The following is a 19,842-nucleotide window of genomic DNA, read 5'->3' as shown; positions in this document are numbered from 1 at the left end:
TGATGGGCGTCAGTGCCACGGGGCGGTAGTCATTGAAGCAGGACGGTGCAGGTTTCTTCGGCACAGGAACGATGGTGGCAGCCTTGAAACACGAGGGGACGATGGCCTGCTGCAGGGAAACGTTAAAGATGTCCGTGAAGACACCCGACAGCTCCCCAGCGCAGTCCTTCAGCGCTCGACCCGGGATGTTTTTCAGGGCCCGCCGCCTTACGGGTGTCAATAGCGGCAAGCGCCCACCTCACACCGTTGGCAGAGAGGCGCAGGGGCTGCTCGTGTGTGGGGGGGGGCGTATTCTTCAGCGGGCAAGTGCTGTTCTGGGCGTCGAAGTGAGCAAACAAGCGGTTCAGATCGTTCAGCAGACGGACGTCGCCCTCACAGCTCCTCGGCGCGGGCTTGTAGTCCGTGATGGTCTGAATGCCCCGCCAAATGATGGACATCGTGGATCGTATCAGGCGGTGATCTGTCCAGCAGGCCTCTGAATCCATCATGGCTTTTGTGATGCTCACGTCGCGCTGATCCCTGGCTCTGACTATGACATAATCAATAAGATGCCATTGTTTAGAGCGAGGGTGTCTCCACGAGCCCTTGAGTTTGTTCTTCTGGCGAAAGATGGTATTGGTGATGATACGGTCGTATTGAGCACATTTGCTAAGAAGCAAAACCCCGTTGGAGTTGATGTTTCCAATGCCTTCCTTTCCAATGGTGCCCTTCCAGAGGTGGTGGTCACGGCCCACTCTGGCATTGAAATCTCCCAATATAATAATCTTGTCCTCCTTGGGCATTTTTGACAATACTTCATCCAGACAGGCATAGAAGGCCTCTTTTTTGTCCTCATCGGAAATGAGGGTAGGTGCATAAGCACTAAGAACTGTTGCCGTCTGGTTGTTGGCCAGCACCAGACGGAGTGTCATCAGGCGCTCACTGATTCCCACAGGGGTTCAGAGAGCTGACTGATCAGTTGGTTCTTGATGGCAAAACCAACCCCATGGAGCCTAGGCTCATCTGTGGCCTTTCCTTTCCAGAAGAAAGTGTATCCACCCTTTTCCTCCTTCAGATGACCTTCCTCTGCCCGTCGGGTTTCTGAAAGAGCAGCTATGTCAATCCGGCATCTTCTCAGTTCCCTGGCAATGATGGCGGTTCTCCTCTCCGCCACTCCACTCTCCACTGGTTACACTGTCTATTAGTGTGCGCACATTCCATGCTCCAAAATTCATGTTTCTGTGTTTTCGACCGCATATTGGTGATCCCTCTGAACGCGGTAATCCAGTCGGGAGGTTTGAGGCAGGCTATGTTTAGGGCACCTTTTCTAGCCCCTTCCCCCACAGGGGTGAGCAGAGTGGATCCTAAAAAGGGCTGCTCAATCGTGGATGCAGCTACCGAAGAGCTCTTCTGCCTCGGTCCAAGAGCCCAACGATCATCTAACATCCACCGCCTGATGTGCCAACTTGTGACTAGGGGCTTCCAGACTTCACAATCCTGCCCCCGTTGCCACTTACCGGTCGCCACAGGACTTTAATCCGGGATGTAAGGTGGATTCCCTGAAAAAGACGCCTGTGCGTGACTTTGTTTAGAGTGGGGAGACTGGTGCACAGACAGTCACCACACTGTTCTTGACAGATCAGGGTCAGAGTCCAGTGGCAAGGAGACCAAGACAACTGGTGACTCTTTTCTGCTGCAGCCTTCATCCGCCTTCCCAGCCGTTGTGACACCACCCCTTAGGTCAGCCATCACCTTCCGCCTGGTCCACCGTTGAGGTCTTCACTATTTACCCATAGCTGGAGCTGTGTACCCACAGCCGGGACAGTGGTTGATGGGCAGTAGGGCATGTCCACACACCGGTGGGCCTACATGCCACATCTCTGGGGCCCACTGCTGCTCCGAGATCCTGCACAACTTAGCCTGGGACCGCAAGGTGCCAATTACCGTGTGTGGCCACGAGGAGGCGTGTGCAAGTCTTGGCAATGGAGAGGCTGTGTACCGGCTGAGGAGGCTTATGCACTCGGCTCCTCTTTTCATCCCCGGAAACAGAGGGCTAGCCTGTGGCGGTAGCTGAAAGCAGAAAAGTGGCAAGCAGAGGCAGCATGCAGCATCCATAAACTACAGGCCAACTACTCCAACACTACTGCACTGACGCATCACACGCCCTGTGTCATAAACACATACACACCGGTGAGATAGTACACATATGCATACAAGCAACACAAAAAAAACAAAGAAGGCACAAACAATGAATAAATAAGAGTGTTGAATAAATGATAAATAAACAAATAATAATAAATAATAATAATAAATTTAAGAGGAGCAAAAATGGAGCAATTGTACATACAGCAGACAGTGGAATTGGATATGGTGCTTTAACGTGTTAATTGCTTTATTTGATGTTTTCTCTATTTTTTATGTTTTGAATATGTTCAAGATAAAGATTTAAAAGCATGTGAAGTGATCAACTATACTAAAAATAACATGGGAAGTGGTCAACTATACTTGTAAGTGATGTCTTAATGATGAAGTAAAAATTAGTGAAAAAAAACATATAAGTCGCTCCTGAGTATAAGTCGCCCCCCCACCCAAACTATGAAAAAAACTTATAGTCCGGAAATTACGGTATTGTCAAAAAGCCCTCTGTGGTAGCTACTGCTATCGAACTGGCTAATCACATCTCAGTGATCCATTCAATTATTTTGCCCAACTTTTAATTTCTCCCTCTTAAGGTTCATTGGGCAAGTCAATTACATAGTGACAGTGACGTGTATGAGAGAAGTAGTGTAAGAGGAGAGATGTTGCATCTTTTTTTCTTGTGCAACAATACTGTATACAGTAAATGTGTGGTCATGTCCCATGTCCCCTCTGTTCTGTGGTTAAAAGTCACTGGAATGTTAAGATCCCAGCATTAGAATAAACACGTCATGTGTTAAATCAAAATCCAATTCTGTGGTCTATTACTTTCAGGCATAATAATGACTGCCAAGGATTAGGAATCAATATTTCACTGCAGCAGGGACATTACCAGCTTTATTCGTCCGTAATTGAGTTTCAGGACAAGGCCTTGCTCTGGAATCAGCATTAAAGATAAGGGCTCTTCTCATGGGGATGCACAAATAAAACCTCAAGAGGCAACACATCAGCTGCACATCATTTTAAATTGCTCATCAATAAACATTGCTTAGCACTTGATAATTCCACTAGGCAACAACTAAAACAAATTCTAGCTGAGTGTGACTCTTGGAGCTGATCGCGATTTACAACCGCTGACTTTTCCATTTCTCCTCATTTTCTGACATTGTCCTTGTAGTATATGAACTTTGTATATGAAGTCTCGATTCTAGTTTAACTCCCTCATAACCTGAACCCTAAAAAAAAGTAATATTTCTCCATTCAGCTCACAAATAAAGAAATATAATATATTTTTTAGGAATCTAATCGGAATTAATCCTTATATTGCAAAATGTGTTGTTGGTTCTGACTTAATAGCGTGTTAGTTTCTCAAGCATATGTCGTGCCTAAATTGACAGCAAAAGTGTATTGCATAGAGTACCTAAATAGGCTTAAGTGGCCGTTTGCGCTGAGCATATAGCTGGGGGCACGAAAGCCCGATTTCACTTAAACAGGAAGGTAGTGTCGGGGTTACGGGGGGCGGGGCCCCCTCCCTCGAATGTTGTCAGGCTCCTTAGGAAAGCGGCAGACAGCAACGGACCCATAGCACAGAGCTTAGCTCTAAATCGAGATACATAGCGCTGTGGACAAATCTGAGTGCGATGTTTCGTTGTAAAATAACAGATAAGTAAAGACGCGGTGCTTCTGACCAACGGAGCACGGGAGGCGCGGGAGACAAGGAGGCAAAACGCTGACGGAACGTCGCGTGCTAACCGAGTATTTAAAGCCACTCACATAAGCATATGGAAAACTTGAACAGTCCGAAAACTCTGGATATCGACTGGACTCACCAACAACATTTGGTGGAAGAGTAGCTGATTGGATACTTCGAAGTGAATAACCTCACGTTTATTTCGTCCTGTTTGGTCTGAGCGCCACTATTTTTCAACGCTCTTTTTTAAAATCTGGATTTTAATTACATGGCACGGAAATTCTAAAATCATGGACCGGGGCATAGCGGTGCAGAGAACTGATGGAGGCGATGGTGTTCAGACGCTGATGAGTCGAGAGGGAGCCGCTGCATGTCCCGCTGCGGGATTCCAGGCTGCAATGACAAGCGAAGAACCAGTTCCGAGCTTTAACGAGGAAGGAGTCCGACCTAGGCCCAGCCCGGATAATTTGGACACATCGAATGGAGCAGCTGTGGGTGAAAAACGGATGTTCTCCAGTTTATTCTTCGGGATCAGAGACAGTCATGCACAAAACAACTCAGAATCTCCACCGACGAACCCGGTGTTGGCTCCACCACAACAGGTAGATACAGAGGAGCGCTTCATTTCTAAAAATATCATGATGCACTTGCCACAGCATGGTGGAATGAATAACATCTAAACTAAACTAAACTAAACTAAACTAAACTAAACTAAACTAAACTAAACTAAACAACAATTATAAAAACCCATTCGACTTTATCTAGGCCTACTAATTGTGGAAACAAATAAGCCAAGGCTGCATTTGCCAGACTTCACAAAATCAAGAAGAAGAATTAGGATTTGCGTCATTACATTTTTAAATTATTTAGATTTGGCAGGACAGTTGTTAACTTTCTTACAGAAATGATAGTGAACCGCACTGGCTGTTTGCGTCGGTAACACGAAAGACTATAATTTATCCGTGGAGTCTGGTGATACAGATCACGAGTGATTTATTGTTCATATTTGATGTAGTTAAGTCATTCATTCATGAACGGCCAAAATGCGAATCGTCCATTATTTTATATATCTTAATTAAAAGCATTCCTTGATGCGTTGACATATAGCGTTAGTGAATGTGTATTTTGGCAAAAATCTGAACATTTTTTAAAAAGCGGTGACGATATTCGTCATAATTTGTCATTATTTCAGTTACTCATTCACTTAGACACGCTGTCCAAATTGACATATTGTCCTTAATTATATGTTACGGTGGAAAACCTCGAAAGCTAATTCCAATTGTACCACTTTATTGACGGCGCGTGTGTGATTAATGATTTTTATTTCTTTAGTTACACATAAAAATGATCAGTTTAATTAAATATTTCTAATTATATATGCAGATTTTAATGCGCAAAGTTGTTTTGTAGATTTAATGTAAATGCCGTAAGGACTCGGAACACATGCACATAAATCAATTGTACAGCCTGACGAGAGAATTCTTGCCAAATACTTTATTTCTGTGATGTTCACGATCCATAGTCAATTTAGGGCTCCTGATGATTTGTGCATTAATTTAGTTATTTATTTAAAATTCAGTGTTAAAAAGCGTCAATGAGTTCTCATTCAAGTCTTGTTTCTCAATCAACTCGGCGCAAAGTTAGTTCACTTATTTTGTGCTTTTGCAGGGTCTCACCGGTCATCGGACTACCTCATTCTCCGTCTTGGACATTTTGGACCCCAACAAATTCACCAGCAGTCGGAGACTGCAGGTACAGCAGAGCAGCCACGCGGATGACCACAACGTCGTTGCACAAGGTGGAGACATCGCTGGTGAATGCGAAGCGGGTCTGGAACCCAATAATGGCAGTTATGGCGGACAGGAATACCCAAGCAGTAAGACAAGTTTATAATAGTCATCTTTATTATTCTATTATTTTACAAAGTTTAAATTTAATTTGCTCATTTCATTTTGCAAACATTACTTCAGATGTTTAAATATTCTGTAGTTTAAAATGGCAATCAATCCTTATCTATGTGTAACATTTAAAAAAATGATCAAACTTGCGTTTGAAGTTTTTACCATCTTAATCTTCCTATTAATTTATTTGATCAAAATATGCGAATTACTTTAGAAAAAAAAAACACTTTTATCGATTTTTAGGAAAATATTATATACTGACAGAAACAATCCTTTGGATTAATTTATTTGCACATGATCAGAATGTGTTAAACAATGTGATTTGATTCTTTTTTCCTCAAAATATAAACGAATATGTTAATTAAACACATTTTAATCATGTGGAACTGAAAATTTAGTCTAATTTTTTTACTGTGTAATTGCTGATGTCGTTTGAAATATTGTATGATATTTCCAACTTTGTCATAGTCTTCATTATAGCGTTGACCCATTGTCTTAAATAGAAAATAGAGTAAGTGGAATGACTACCACTATTTCTGTATTTTTATTGTTTCCACTAATCCGCTAGTCATGGAGGCTTTAATTTTTATTTAATGTTATTCATTTTTACGTATCAAAAAATAAAAATACCTACACATAGGCCTATAGTTCTCATTCTGAAAAGAATTTCCACGATTCTTTACTTTTATATCATATTTAAACATCACAAATTACTTCTATAATCTAATAATCAGTCAATGCAATTATTAGGCCATTTTAATGAAGGTTACGTCAGCATTTACTCTTTCATTTATTTGCAGAAAGATGGACAATTAAGATGGACAATTGCAACGTACAATCGTACAACAGTTTTGTGTTGCCGGATGTTTTATTCAATTTTGAATAGGCCTGCAACGGACTCGAAAATACTATGATGAGGAATTGACAAGTTGAAATACGTATTATTTCATTTATAACGACAAAAATTAGAGCTTAATTTTAGGCCGTCGTTTGCGCCGCTGCTTTACAACAAGGTTTTGGCATAATACGTATGTGTGTCATTATGTGACTTTGTCAAGACAGGCCACAGTGTGGCGTTAAAGATAGATTTTATAACAGGTGTCGGGGTGGTTGCAATTAAATAGTGAAATATCAAGGCCTCTTGTTCTGAAGTTGTCACCCAGTAGATTAACCTACTTGAGAAAAACGTCAGTGTGTTTGTGTGTGAGTGCGCGCACATGCGCGTTTTAGTGTGGCTGTGCGAGTGTGTTTTGATGTGGCCGTGTGCCCTGCGGATATGTGTGTGTGATGGATTTTACTATTTCACTACCATTTTTTTAAAATCTAATTTCAGCGGAACTGGCAAAAAATCATGACAATAAAAAACGTATGTAATCTATATAAAAGTCTATGTAAGTAAGTAAATAAATAAATACTATTCATTCAAGTTTGGCAAATAAATATACAGTCAAACCTCGGTTTTCGAATGTCCCGGTTCTCGAACAAATCGGAATTCGAATAAAAATTCGAGATTGTTTTGCTTCGGTTGTCTGTTCGACAATTATTTCGGAGGTCGACTCTCGAGATGAGCCGAGAGGACCCGAGAAAACCCAACCGCGCGGCCCGGATGCCGACTGACTCCGCTGTTATTGTATGTTCGTTACTTTGAGGATTGTATTAACCCCTAATCATGCCTCCAAAGAAAGCAAGTGGGAGCAGTAAAGCCATCCTAAAACACAAAGACGCTCTTAAAGCAATGCGACAGTGAGCGCCGGTGCGCTGCGGTTGCGCGATTGGACCAAATTTAAGCTCCCTGCGCACTGAGGTCCACTTAAAGTTTGGAAAGTACATCAGGGCTTTAAAAGTATTTTCTAAATTTCAACGACGGCTCTGTCACAATAATGCGATCAGCGCGGTGCAGTTGCGCGGTCGGCAGCGCGCTCCGGTTGCGCGTTCGCTGGTGCGCTGCAGTTGCGCGATCGGACTAATATTAAGCTCCCTTCGCACTGAGGTCCACTTAAATTTTGGAAAGTACATCAGGACTTTAAAAATAATTTATAAATTTCAGCGACGGCGCTGTGACCATAATGCGACCAGTGGTGCAGTTGCGCGGTCGGCGACGCGCTACGGTTGCGCGGTCGGCGGTACGCTGCATTTGCGCGATCAGACAAAAATGCGCAATTGAAAAAATGCTTTAAAAAGCTGTTTTTTTTTGTCTTGGAACGGATTAAATTTGTTGCCATTATTTGTAATGTGAAAAATAGATTTGGAATTCGAACGATTCGCTTCTCGAACCGCCTTCTGGAACGGATTGTTATCGAAAACCGAGGTTTCACTGTGTGTGTGTGTGTGTGTGTGTGTGTGTGTATATATATATATATATATATATAAAGTGTATATATATAAAGTGTATATATATAAAGTGTATATATATAAAGTGTATATATATATATATATATATAAAGTGTATATATATATATATATATATATATATATATATAAAGTGTATATATATATATATATATATATATATATATAAAGTGTATATATATATATATATATATATATATATATATATATATATATATATATATATATATATATATATATATATATATATATATATCCATCGAGCTGGAGCCTATTCCATCGGGCGGTAGGCGTGAAAAAAAAGAAGGAAATACATCTGTTAGAAAACACCATTTTACTAAAAAAAAATTCATTCTTCAATACTATACATATATATATATATATATATATATATATATATATACATAGTATATATATATTTAGTATGTGCATGTAGTATGTATGTGTGCATGTATTTTATATATATATATATATATATATATATATATATATATATATATATATATATATATATATATATATATATATATATATATATGTATATAATGTATATAATATGTATATATAATGTATATAATATACATGCACACATACATACTACATGCACACACTATACTTATATACTCTATGTATATTGTGTCAGTCCCTTCGAAAGCAAATTTGATGGGTTCAGTCATGTACAGTACAATGGCAACATTTGTAATGAAAGTCTACAATGTATAATGTCTTTAAAAATACATCATTTTCCAAAGATGTGAAATTATAAATATTAAATACCAAATAACACCAACTGGATACACTGCATACATTATAAATGTAAATTGAATTAAATAAAGCAAAATACAAATATTTAGCCTGACATTTTTTTCATTTCTGAGTAAGCAGTAAATGTACCCAAGTTAGAATGAAGGCAATATAACAGATACATACAGTATAGTGTTGCATGGGATAAAGGTACCAGTCCGGCACCTTGATATTTCGGCGTCAAAAACTGCTCAATACCATTTATTTTTTCCACCCGTATTTAAAAAAAACAGAAAGAAAATAAAGACAAGCATACGCGCAAATATATGCGTGAGCATTTTGTAGACTGGCATGCAGTTTAAAGAGTGACTGGTTGTGATTTATAACATTTGTTTTTTTGCATTTGAAACAGTATACTCCCCTCAAAAATAAGTAGAATATAAACGTATTTTGTTCCCAATTCATAGATTTTGACAAGGCTTTCGTTAACTCTCAAATTCTGAGACACACGCACACTCTCAGACAGACACTGAACAATGTTATATTGGGTCATTCACAATTAAATGAATATATTTGTTTGCCAGTACTGGTGCAAATGTATTGTCACTATCAACAATGGATGGCATCAAATGCAATAAAATAGGTTAATGGGACATGCAGTGTGAAAGCTTGTGGCTAGAAAAATTTGGTCGGCTGTTCAATGTTTAATAGTTGTCATTACCATCTGTTTTTGGAGCCATCCACCAATTGCATGCCCTTAGACCACAGGTGTCAAACTCAAGGCCAGATACGGCCCACTACATCATTTTATGTGGCCCGCGAAGACAAATTGTGCATCAAATTCGTGTCATTATGAAAATTGCAAATTTTCCTCACTTTTAATAAGATCTTTTTTTTTTAAATATTTGACCAGTTTTTACTCGTCTGATTTGAAAACGAGTTATTTGTCAGTTTGTTTTGTAGCTTTCACTGTATATAATATGAGGTGCTCATACATTTATTTGGGTTGACAGAAGCTATGACTACAATGTGGCCCGCGAAAAAATTGAGTTTGACACCCTTGCCTTAGACAGTATTTACTAACCTTTTTTTTTGTATCCATTTTCCACACCTTTTCATTGGAAAAAATCTCGAGGCCACCACTAAAAATCTGTTAAGTGTTACACCAGATTCTATTTTAAAATAAATTATGTTACAATAAAAGATGTTGTGAAAGTGCTATTTCTCTCTCTCTCTCTCTCTCTCTCTCTCTCTCTCTCTCTCTCTCTCTCTCTCTCTCTCTCTCCTGAATAATTGAATAAAAATAAATATATATATATATATATTTTTTTTTTACTGTATTTCTTTTTTATAATGAAAGTGACAGTTTTAGACAGTGTAAGCAATACTAAATTATTGAAAGTGATTGTGATTAAAATCCAAGACTAGCTCTATAAATATTGCGACAATAAGAACAAAGCCACGTTTAAACACGCCCTGCTGTTCTGGCAGAACCTGAGTGGTTATCACTGTGAAGATGCCTTGACTGTGTTGTGTTGGTGAAAAATGCACAATCCAGGTTCTCCGGTCAAACTACATACTGGGATTTCCGCAAAAAAAAAAAGAAGCACCACGGGCGCCAGAGCTCCACTGTTATTAAAAGCACACAGCAGCACACATAAATTGAATATGTGGCAACGCAGCACAATCAAACCGATAAAACATTAAATCTCAAGATTCTCCGATTAACCACGCAAGTGTGATTAGCAAGTGGCTGACCAGGCCTTGCGCGAACTGACCAGTGGTTTGGCGATCCTGTTTACAAAGCCGTCTGTAATTAATATTGGACTATTGGATGGGAAACACCGTCTAAGGGTTACATATGTAAGATTAGTCACCCTCTATCAAATACGATTCAGAGTTTAAAATTGTTTTAATCATCCTTTACACAGTAGTAGCTGGACCTGGTAGACTACTACTATAATTTCTGGACTATAAACCGCACTCGAATATAAGCCACACCAGCTAAAAGTAGGGAAAAATACAGTTTTGTTCTTATATAAGCCCCACTGGATTATGAGCCGAAAAGGCACAAATCATACAATATGATAGAAATCATGACAAATCCATATATGACGCACTGGCCAGAAAATGCAGGGTTTTTAGCTTGTACAAAAGGTAACGGCTTATAGTCCAGAAAATACGGTACTTAGTACAGCTGAAAATTTGATGACATGTCTCATTATGGAAAAATAAGGGGCATTTAATTCACAATTGCAGACATAAATTGACCAAAAAAGTTTCACATTCATATACAGTAAATGCATAAGAAGAAAATAAAAACAATAAAATAAATACTGTATGTACATAATCATGCACGCACGCACTTACACAGACACACGCACACGCGCGCACACACACACACACACACACACACACACACACACACACACACACACACACACACACACACACACACACACACACACACACACACACACACATCAGAATAGGCCAATTCTGTGTCCGAATTGTATAGAGATTATACAGCTGCATATCTGGTTATGAAAATAATCATCACCTCCTGGCTTAATACTGCATTGCAGTAGCTGTTACACTAATAAGTCAGGCATTATTATTGTCTTCAATAGTGTATTACAATGTTTGTGTGCTAATTTTAACAAGTGATTATGTTTAAAATGTTATGTTCTTATGAAGCATATAGAAAATGGATGGATGGATGGATGGATGGATGGATGGATGGATGGATGGATGGATGGATGGATGGATGGATGGATGGATAATAATAATAAAGTGCTTTTGTCAGTGTTATTCTTCCAACTTTTGCTGATTTTTAGATTTTTCTCAAGGTACCATTTTGGTACTGCTATCAAGGTACTGCAGGCATAATATTGAAGTCAAAATTTTGGGATAGATCATCATCATAGCTTGTCATGCCAAACAGCCAACCATTCTAGGGTGTTCTGATTCACATTCAGCAAATCAGCGTTCAGGCTGCGTGATAAGGGGCACGCTCGGAGGATATGCTCGATGGTCTGGGCGCCCTCTCCACACTCACACGACTGATCCGTCTCGAGGCCCCATCTGACCATATTATCACCTGTCCTACATACTCCTGATCTTGCCCTATTAAGGGCACACCAGCTGCATCTAGGGAGGTGTGCCCCATCAGCAATTTCTTCGGTGGGGTCTTGAACAGCACTGTTGGGGGTATTCCTTCGTTCAGATTCCTTCCATTGGTCCATTCTATACTTTTATCCTGATATATGGGGTGGAAGTTCCTCCTCGCTAACAAAACTCTTTCTAGATTTCGGTCTCCTCGGAACAGGCTCATGGGGATACAATGGGTGTCTTGGGTCCGAGGTTTGCTTGTGCTTTTTTATTTTAGCTGTTGTCTGCCGCCTGATGTTTGGAGGGGCAATACCAGCAAGCTTATGGGCCGTATGTTCCTGTAATTACTCTACAAGCTTCGTTAAGTAATGGGTCTATTTTCTTTGCGCGTGATGCTCTACTCCACACAGGGGCCCAGTACTCTGCTGGTGCATAGCACAAGGCTAGGGCAGATGTTCTAAGCATTTGGGCGTTGGCTCCCCACTTGGTCCCTGCTAGTTTTTTGAGTAAGGACTTGCGGGAGCCAACCTTTCCCCTCAGTTTTTGTATGTGGGTGGCAAATGATAATGTTCTGTCCAGTGTGACCCACAGATACACTGGGAACTGATGATGTTCTAGTTCCTTACCACACCAAAGGATCTTGAGCTTGCAACTGGCATCTCTATTCCTCAGATAAAAGGCATATACTTGAGTTTTAAGGGGATTTGGATTTAGAGACCCCTCCGTGAGTCGTCACCTTATCGTGGTGGAGGGGTTTGCGTGCCCCTATGATCCTAGGAGCCATGTTGTCTGGGGCTTCATGCCCCTGGTAGGGTCACCCATGGCAAAACGGTCCTAGGCGAGGGGCCAGACAAAGCACGGCTCACTCAAGCCCCTTATGACGAAAAACACAAATGGACTTCGTTTTCCCTCGCCCGGATGCGGGTCACCGGGGCCCCCCTGGAGCCAGGCCTGGAGGCGGGGATCGAAGGCGAGCGCCTGGTGGCCGGGCCTGCGCCCATGGTGGTGGGTTGGCTCCAATGGTGGGGGAAGATGCCGGTCCAACATGGCAGACCCAAATGCTCTGTGAGGGTCTGCTGGGAACGTCTGACAGAATCTCCTGTCAGGAAGAGCTTCAACTCCCACCTCCGGCAGAGTTTTTCCTACGTCTTGGGGGAGGCAAGGGACATTGAGTCTGAGTGGACCATGTTCTGCGCCTCCATTTTTGAGGTAGCCGACCGGAGCTGTGGCTGTAAGGTCGTTGGTGCCTGTCGTGGCGGCAATCCCCGAACCCGCTGATGGACACCGGCAGTAAGGGATGCCGTCAAGCTGAAGAAGGAGTCCTATCGGGCCGTTTTAGCCTGCGGGACTCCGGAGGCACCTGACAGGTACCGGATGGCCAAGCGGAACGCAGCTTCGGCAGTTGCTGAGGCAAAAACCCGGGCGTGGGAGGAGTTTGGCGAGGCAATGGAGAATGACTTCCGGACGGCTTCGAGGAAATTCTGGTCCACCATCTGGCGTCTCAGGAGGGGGAAGCAGTACACCGTCAACACTGTTTGGAGTGGAGATGGCGTGCTGCTGACAAGACTCCGGAGTCGGTGGGGAGAAAACTCCGAAGACATCCTCAATTCCACCGACACGCCTTCCATTGTGGAAGCAGGGCCTGGAGACTCTGAGGCGGACTCTCCAATCTATAGGGTCGAAGTCACTGAGGTAGTTAAAAAACTCCTCGGTGGAAGGCCCCGGGGGTGTATAAGATCCGCCCGGAGTTCGTAAAGGCTCTGGATCTTGTGGGGCTGTCATGGCTGACACACCTCTACAACATTGCGTGGACATCGGGGACATTGCCTCTGGATTGGCAGACTGGGGTGATGGTTCACCTCTTTAAGAAGGGGGACCGGAGGGTGTGTTCCAATTACAGGGGAATCACACTCCTCAGCCTCCCTGGTAAGGTCTATTTAGGGGTGCTGGAGAGGAGGGTCCGTCGGGGGGGTCAAATCTTGGATTTAGGAGGAGCAGCGTGGCTTTTGTCCTGGCCGTGGAACAGTGGATTAGCTCTACACCCTCGACAGGATCCTTGAGGGGGCATGGGAGTTTGCCCGACCAGTCCACATGTGTTTTGTGGACTTGGGGAAGGCGTTCGACCGTGTCCCTCGGGAGGTTATGTGGAGGGTGCTTCGGGAGTACGGGGTGCCGAGCCAACTGATAAGGGCTGTTTGGTTCCTGTATCTCTGATGCCAGAGTTTGGTCTGCATTTCCGGCAGTAAGTCGAATTCGTTCCCAGTGAGGTTTGGACTCCGCCAAGGCTGCCCTTTGTCACCGATTCTGTTCATAATTTTTATGGACAGAATTTCTAGGCACAGCCGAGGCGTTGAGGGTGTCCGGTTTGGGGACCTCAGCATCGCGTCTCTGCTTTTTGCAGATGACGTGGTGCTGTTGGCTTCTGCAAGCCGTGATCTCCAGCTCTCACTGGAGCGGTTCGCAGCCAAGTGTGAAGCGGTCGGGATGAGGGTCAGCACTTCCAAATCCCAGTCAATGGTCCTCGGTCGGAAAAGGGTGGAATGCCCTCTCCGGATCAGGGATGAGATCCTGCCCCAAGTGGAGGAGTTCAAATATCTTGGGGTCTTGTTCACGAGTGAGGGCAGGATGGAGCGCGAGATTGACAGGCGGATCGGTGCAGCGTCGGCAGTAATTTGGACCAAAAGGCAAAGCTTTCAATTTACCGGTCGATCTATGCTCCTACCCTCACCTATCGTCAGGAGCTATGGGTCGAGCTATACAAGCGGCCGAAATGAGTTTCCTCCGCAGGGTGTCCGGGCTCTCCCTTAGAGATAAGGTGAGAAGCTCGGTCATCCGGGAGAGACTCGGAGTAGAGCTGCTGCTCCTCCATGTTGAGAGGAGCCAGATGAGGTAGCTCGGGTATCTCATCAGGATGCCTCCTGGACGCCTCCCTGGGGAGGTGTTCCGGGCATGTCCCACCGGTAGAAGACCCCGGGATGACCCATTACGCGCTGGATAGACTATGTCTCTCTGCTGGCTTGGGAACGCCTTGGGATCCCCTGGGATAAGATGGATGAAGTGGTTGGGTAGAGTGAAGTCTGGGAGTCCCTCCTAAAGCTGCTGCCCCCGCGACCCGACCCCGGATAAGCGGAAGAAGATGGATGGATGGATGGATGGATGGATGGATGGATGGATGGATGGATGGATGGATGGATGGATGATGGATGGATGGATGGATGGATGGATGGATGGATGGATTTAGAGACCATTTGTCATAATAATTTGGAATCTCCTCAAGGGCTGCTGTTACGTAATTGTGTCTCAACCTCTTGGAAGGTACGAGATTGTGTAGCCAGACATAGGTCATCCGCATAGATGAATCTGTGCTCATTTGTTGGCGAAGGTTGGTCATTGGTGTATAGCGAGGGTGCCAGGATGAACCCTGTGGTAGGCCATTCTTCTGCATCCGCCATTTGCTTTTAACGCCATTTATCTCTACATAGAATTTGCAGTTTTCTATGACACTTCTAATTACTTCTACTATAGTTCTATTTTTCAGTATTTTGGACACTTTCAGAAGTAGACCTCTGTGATTGACGGTATCATATGCTGCTGTTAGGTCTTGAAACCCTGCTCCAGTGACTTGTTGTTAATCAAACCCATCCTCTATGTACTGGGTTAAGTTAAGGACTTGACCGCAGCAAGATCGTCCTGGCCTGAACCCAGCTTGGTCTGGTGTGAGTAAGTTGTCAACTGTGTCGGGTATTCTATTTCGTATAAGTCTCTCATAGAGTTTGTACAAGGTACATAGTAGTGATATTGTAGTGATATCTTTGGGTTGTTTGGGTCTTTATTCGGCTTTAGAAGAGCAGCTACCTTGGCTTTTCTCCACTTCTTTGGGATCTTCTTTGTTCTTAGACATGAGTTAAAGAGGGACAGTAGCCATTGTCTTGCCTTGGGTCCCAGGTGTTTGAGGAACCCATTTAGGATCCCTTCTATTCCTGCAGCCTTGTTTGGTTTTGACTCGTTGATTTCTTTGTCTGTCCAGTTCTAAAGAGAAAGGTGGGAGATTATCATTACCGTCTAAGAGGGGTGCCTTCATCTCCTCTTGTTGCCTTTTCCTTTGATGGTAGTCTTTATTATTTGGACGGCCATTTACAATTAATTGGTGAGCAATTTGGTTTGGATTTACTGCTGCTATTCTTAGAGGTGGTTTATTCTCATAGTTTAGTCTACGAATGGTTGACCATGCCCTTTTGCTGTTGTGAGTCATGTCTAGATTTTCTACGAGGTCAAGCCATTGTTGTTGACTTTCCTGGCTCAGTTGAGATAGAACTGTCTCTCCTATTTCAGTGGCGTCTTTGCTAAATGGGTCTTCATTGTACATGGAGTTATAATTTTCGTACAGTTTTTTAATTCGGTCAGTCATTCCCGGAATGTACTCCTTTCTGCAGCCTCTAGGCATATTTTGTTGAGCTGACCTCTATACTAATTGAACAAATTTATCATAATGATCAGGCTCAGGTGGTATGGCATCAATACGCTGTTCAATAAATTCCATATAACCTGTCCATTTTGCTTTTTTTAAATTGAACTTTGGGAGATATTTTGATTGTGTAGGTCTTACAACTGGATGGAATGTGATTTGTACAGGTCGGTGTTGGGACCTTGGTATAAGTTGTAAGACTGTTCTTATAAGGATATTGGAATTTGTTGAGGTAACAAAAGCTAAGGTTGGGTTGTACCCTTTTCTCCATCTTGCATTGTAGAAGGGGGGAGGGTCTTTTGGGTCATATAATAGCTCAAGATTATTGTTAAGAGCCCATGAAGTTACCTTCTCCCCATTTGCATCTTCATCTTCATAGCCCCAGTTTGGGCTGTGGCTGTTAAAGTCTTCAATGATAAGATGCATTTTTCCTTTGAGGTCTAAGGTGGAAGGCCATCAAATGGTTCATTTGGGGGTTTATAAACAGAGATGATGGTCAGGTGTTTTGTCTCTAATTTGATTATTTCAATGGGGCCAGCTTCAGTCTTGCTGTGCTCAAAACTGATTTGTCCTCAACAAATATGGCACTTCCATATGTTTGGTTAGCGATGTCAATAGCCAAGTGCATTGTGGCGGCTGTGGCTAAGGCAGTAGTGCGGGTCGGTTAGTAACCGGAGGGTTGGCGGTTTGATCCCATCTCTGTAACAGTCACATGTCGTTGTGTCCTTAGGCAAGACACACCTTGCCTCCAGGTCGCCATTGTAAATGAGAAAGTGTTCTCAATTGGCTTGCCTGGTAAAACAATGAATAAAAAAAATAAAAATTCCTGGTACAGAGGGCTGGTTGTTCAACCTATGTATTTCTTGCAGACACAAGACATCTGGCTGGAGATCTGAAAGGATCTTTGCTTTATTATTGCTAAAGCCTTCAATATTTAAACTAATTATGTTCATGTTATCAGTGGGCCGAGGGTTTGTCCTTTTATCACCCACAAGATCGCAATTGGTTGGACTGTTTTGGCGTGTAATGTTAGGATTGGTCTCCTTACGGATGAACAGGGTCACGACGAGAACGTTTCTAACGTGACCCATTGGGATAGAGAAAACACTAATACAGTTTGTACCTGACGCCTCACTCACACCAGGCGCGCAATGGCTGCGGCGCTGTATTGCGCAAGGAAGAGAAAGCATTGGAGTTGACGAGTCAACTCACACTGGCTGCAGTGCGCCAGCGAAATGTCGCCGCAGTCCGCAAGCCTTCTATTTTTTCTGGATGCCGCAAGCGTATTTTCATGAAGCTGAAGTAATTACACGGCTCAGACAAGAAAGTGGGCGTCGGCCTACGAGGTGGCTCCGGTATATTTCAAAATAAAACCGTTTAAGAGAGGTGATATCCATTTACCAAATGTATAATGTAAAAACTATTACAATAAAATATTTACAAGAATTATGCAACAAGTGCTTAAGAGAAATTTCTATTATGCCACATGTATACAAGCCCCACTGTGGCTGATCAAAACAAAACACGTAGCCTGCCCTTCCCCATTCTATGAGGGACCGTTATGCATTTATAGCGTCAAAGGATGATAGGACCCGATGTGTTAAAATAGAATAGGTGCAACTAACAGAAGTTACATCTTATATAATCCAAGTTAATGATTAATCAGAGGATAAATCTAAAAATTTCCAAAGCCTAAAGTGCTACCAGTGGAAATGATGGAGGCACGGGGCTGCCACTCAGAGCTCTGTGCAGCTTTGTCATTTGCTCACGTACGAGGTGATTCTCTGAGGTGGTTAACCAAAGATAATCACAGTGAGCAGCGACCTCGGTCGAGAAACAAGTTTCACACCGTGTGACTGTGTCATTTGGCCACGCAAGCCATCGGGACGAATCCCTGAGTTGAGTGACCAAAGAATGAGCAAAGCAAGTGGCTTCCTCCTCCCACTATCGGCTCACTCCCCCCTACACCCACTGATCGATAAGCAGCTATGACCCACCGTCTGTCCTTGCACTGGCGTTTGGACGGGCGGATCCTTTGGGGTTGTGTTTCACTCTCAAGTTGCGAGTGAGCGCACCAGCACTGCCCGCTCCCCTATCTGGTGCATCTGCCCGACAGTGAGACCAAGAGACCCCTCATCCACCTTGCCACGTAGCCCACCATCACGTTACTACTGCCATTCCCTCCTTGCCCACCCACTGTGACAGAAGCTTAGTGGATGCCCCGCTCGCCTGCTGCGGGCCTTATGGTTAAGCGGCGCTTATCTCTTGGATAAGGTCATCTAAGTTAAGTACACATAGTATGTAACCTAAACTTTGTATGATGGGTAGGACTCACCATTGAGGCCTTCTTTGTTAGAGATTTGCTCACTCCAACTTATTTTGCAAGAACCACACGGGAGACAAGCAAGTCCTTTTAGACACCTGCAGGTGGAGAGTTCACTCGCTCAAGGAATGAAATCTGAAAGTCTCCTTCCTGCAAGGGCATATTTATTAGGAGGAACAGAGTGGGGGTGAGAGTGGACAGGTTTGGTGAACCCCCGGCCTCTGGTAAGATCAGAGCAGGGGGTGTTTTACGATGTTGTGGGAAACAGAACAACTTTGATCGCTTCCTCTGCAGCTGGTCACTCAAGCAGAGGAAGCAACCACTTTATTTTACTGCGTTGTGAGAGCAAGACAAGATTGGTTAATCATTATAGTCTACATTCCAACATAATCCTATGATAAAGATAACCTGGAAAACCCTAACATCTCCCTCCTGTTTTATCATATGATTATGTCACCCCAAACAACAAAGACAAGTAAAACAAACATATATACATGTATAATGAAGAAAGAAGAATAGTAAAAATAAGAAAAAAACAATGATAGCAACACTTTCCAGTGAAGATGAGGTACTACCTTAATACCCCAGATCAAACTCATTGTGTAAGCGAAAAACCTGCCGGCCAGATGTTATTAGCAGGAAAATTCTTACACGGCCCCTCTGCCTTAGGCGACCAGAATGCTATCAAATAAAAAATAAAAAGAAAAACACAGAAACAGTACATTGTATCCATCACTTGCGAAGCATATTTGATGGTCAAATCAACAAGTTTCCGTAAAACATGCTCAACAGAACAACATCTACGCAATCCACGTCTCATTATCATTATCACATCTGTCACGTCTAAGAAGTTGTATATGTGCTCGTGTTTTCGTCAGCTGATGATGTTCTAGTCTGTATGTGAGGTCTGTCACACACACCGGCGCACACACTCGTGTCCAGTTGGCAGGCAGCATCGGACAACTCTTGTGACCACAAAACCACGATCCGTTCTGAACAGGCACGTGCACCCATAGGATGAAGCTGAGGCAGTGCCTCTGAACTTCTGGATGAAGTAGGTCCCGTCCGATGGTGCAGCCATGTTGGTAGTAGAGCCCTTACACCTTGAAAACGGCTCTCTCATCCTGGCACACAGCGGTGATGT

General features: G+C 43.1%; 1 protein-coding gene across 1 annotated transcript in view; it reads left to right on the top strand.

Annotated features, from left to right (window-relative positions):
- The first annotated feature begins 3,516 nt into the window (after nucleotides 1-3,516).
- Nucleotides 3,517-19,842, top strand: part of nkx1.2lb (NK1 transcription factor related 2-like,b) — a 65,153-nt gene continuing 48,827 nt past the window's right edge. The window contains exons 1-2 of the mRNA XM_049740702.2: nucleotides 3,517-4,407; nucleotides 5,474-5,681. Of these exons, the coding sequence (XP_049596659.1) occupies nucleotides 4,096-4,407; nucleotides 5,474-5,681 (520 nt within the window). The 5' untranslated portion in view covers nucleotides 3,517-4,095. The remainder of the gene's footprint in view (nucleotides 4,408-5,473; nucleotides 5,682-19,842) is intronic.

The sequence above is a fragment of the Syngnathus scovelli genome, chromosome 1, assembly GCF_024217435.2.
Source record: "Syngnathus scovelli strain Florida chromosome 1, RoL_Ssco_1.2, whole genome shotgun sequence".
Lineage (NCBI taxonomy): Eukaryota > Metazoa > Chordata > Actinopteri > Syngnathiformes > Syngnathidae > Syngnathus > Syngnathus scovelli.
This window is presented reverse-complemented; position numbering and strand designations above follow the sequence as displayed.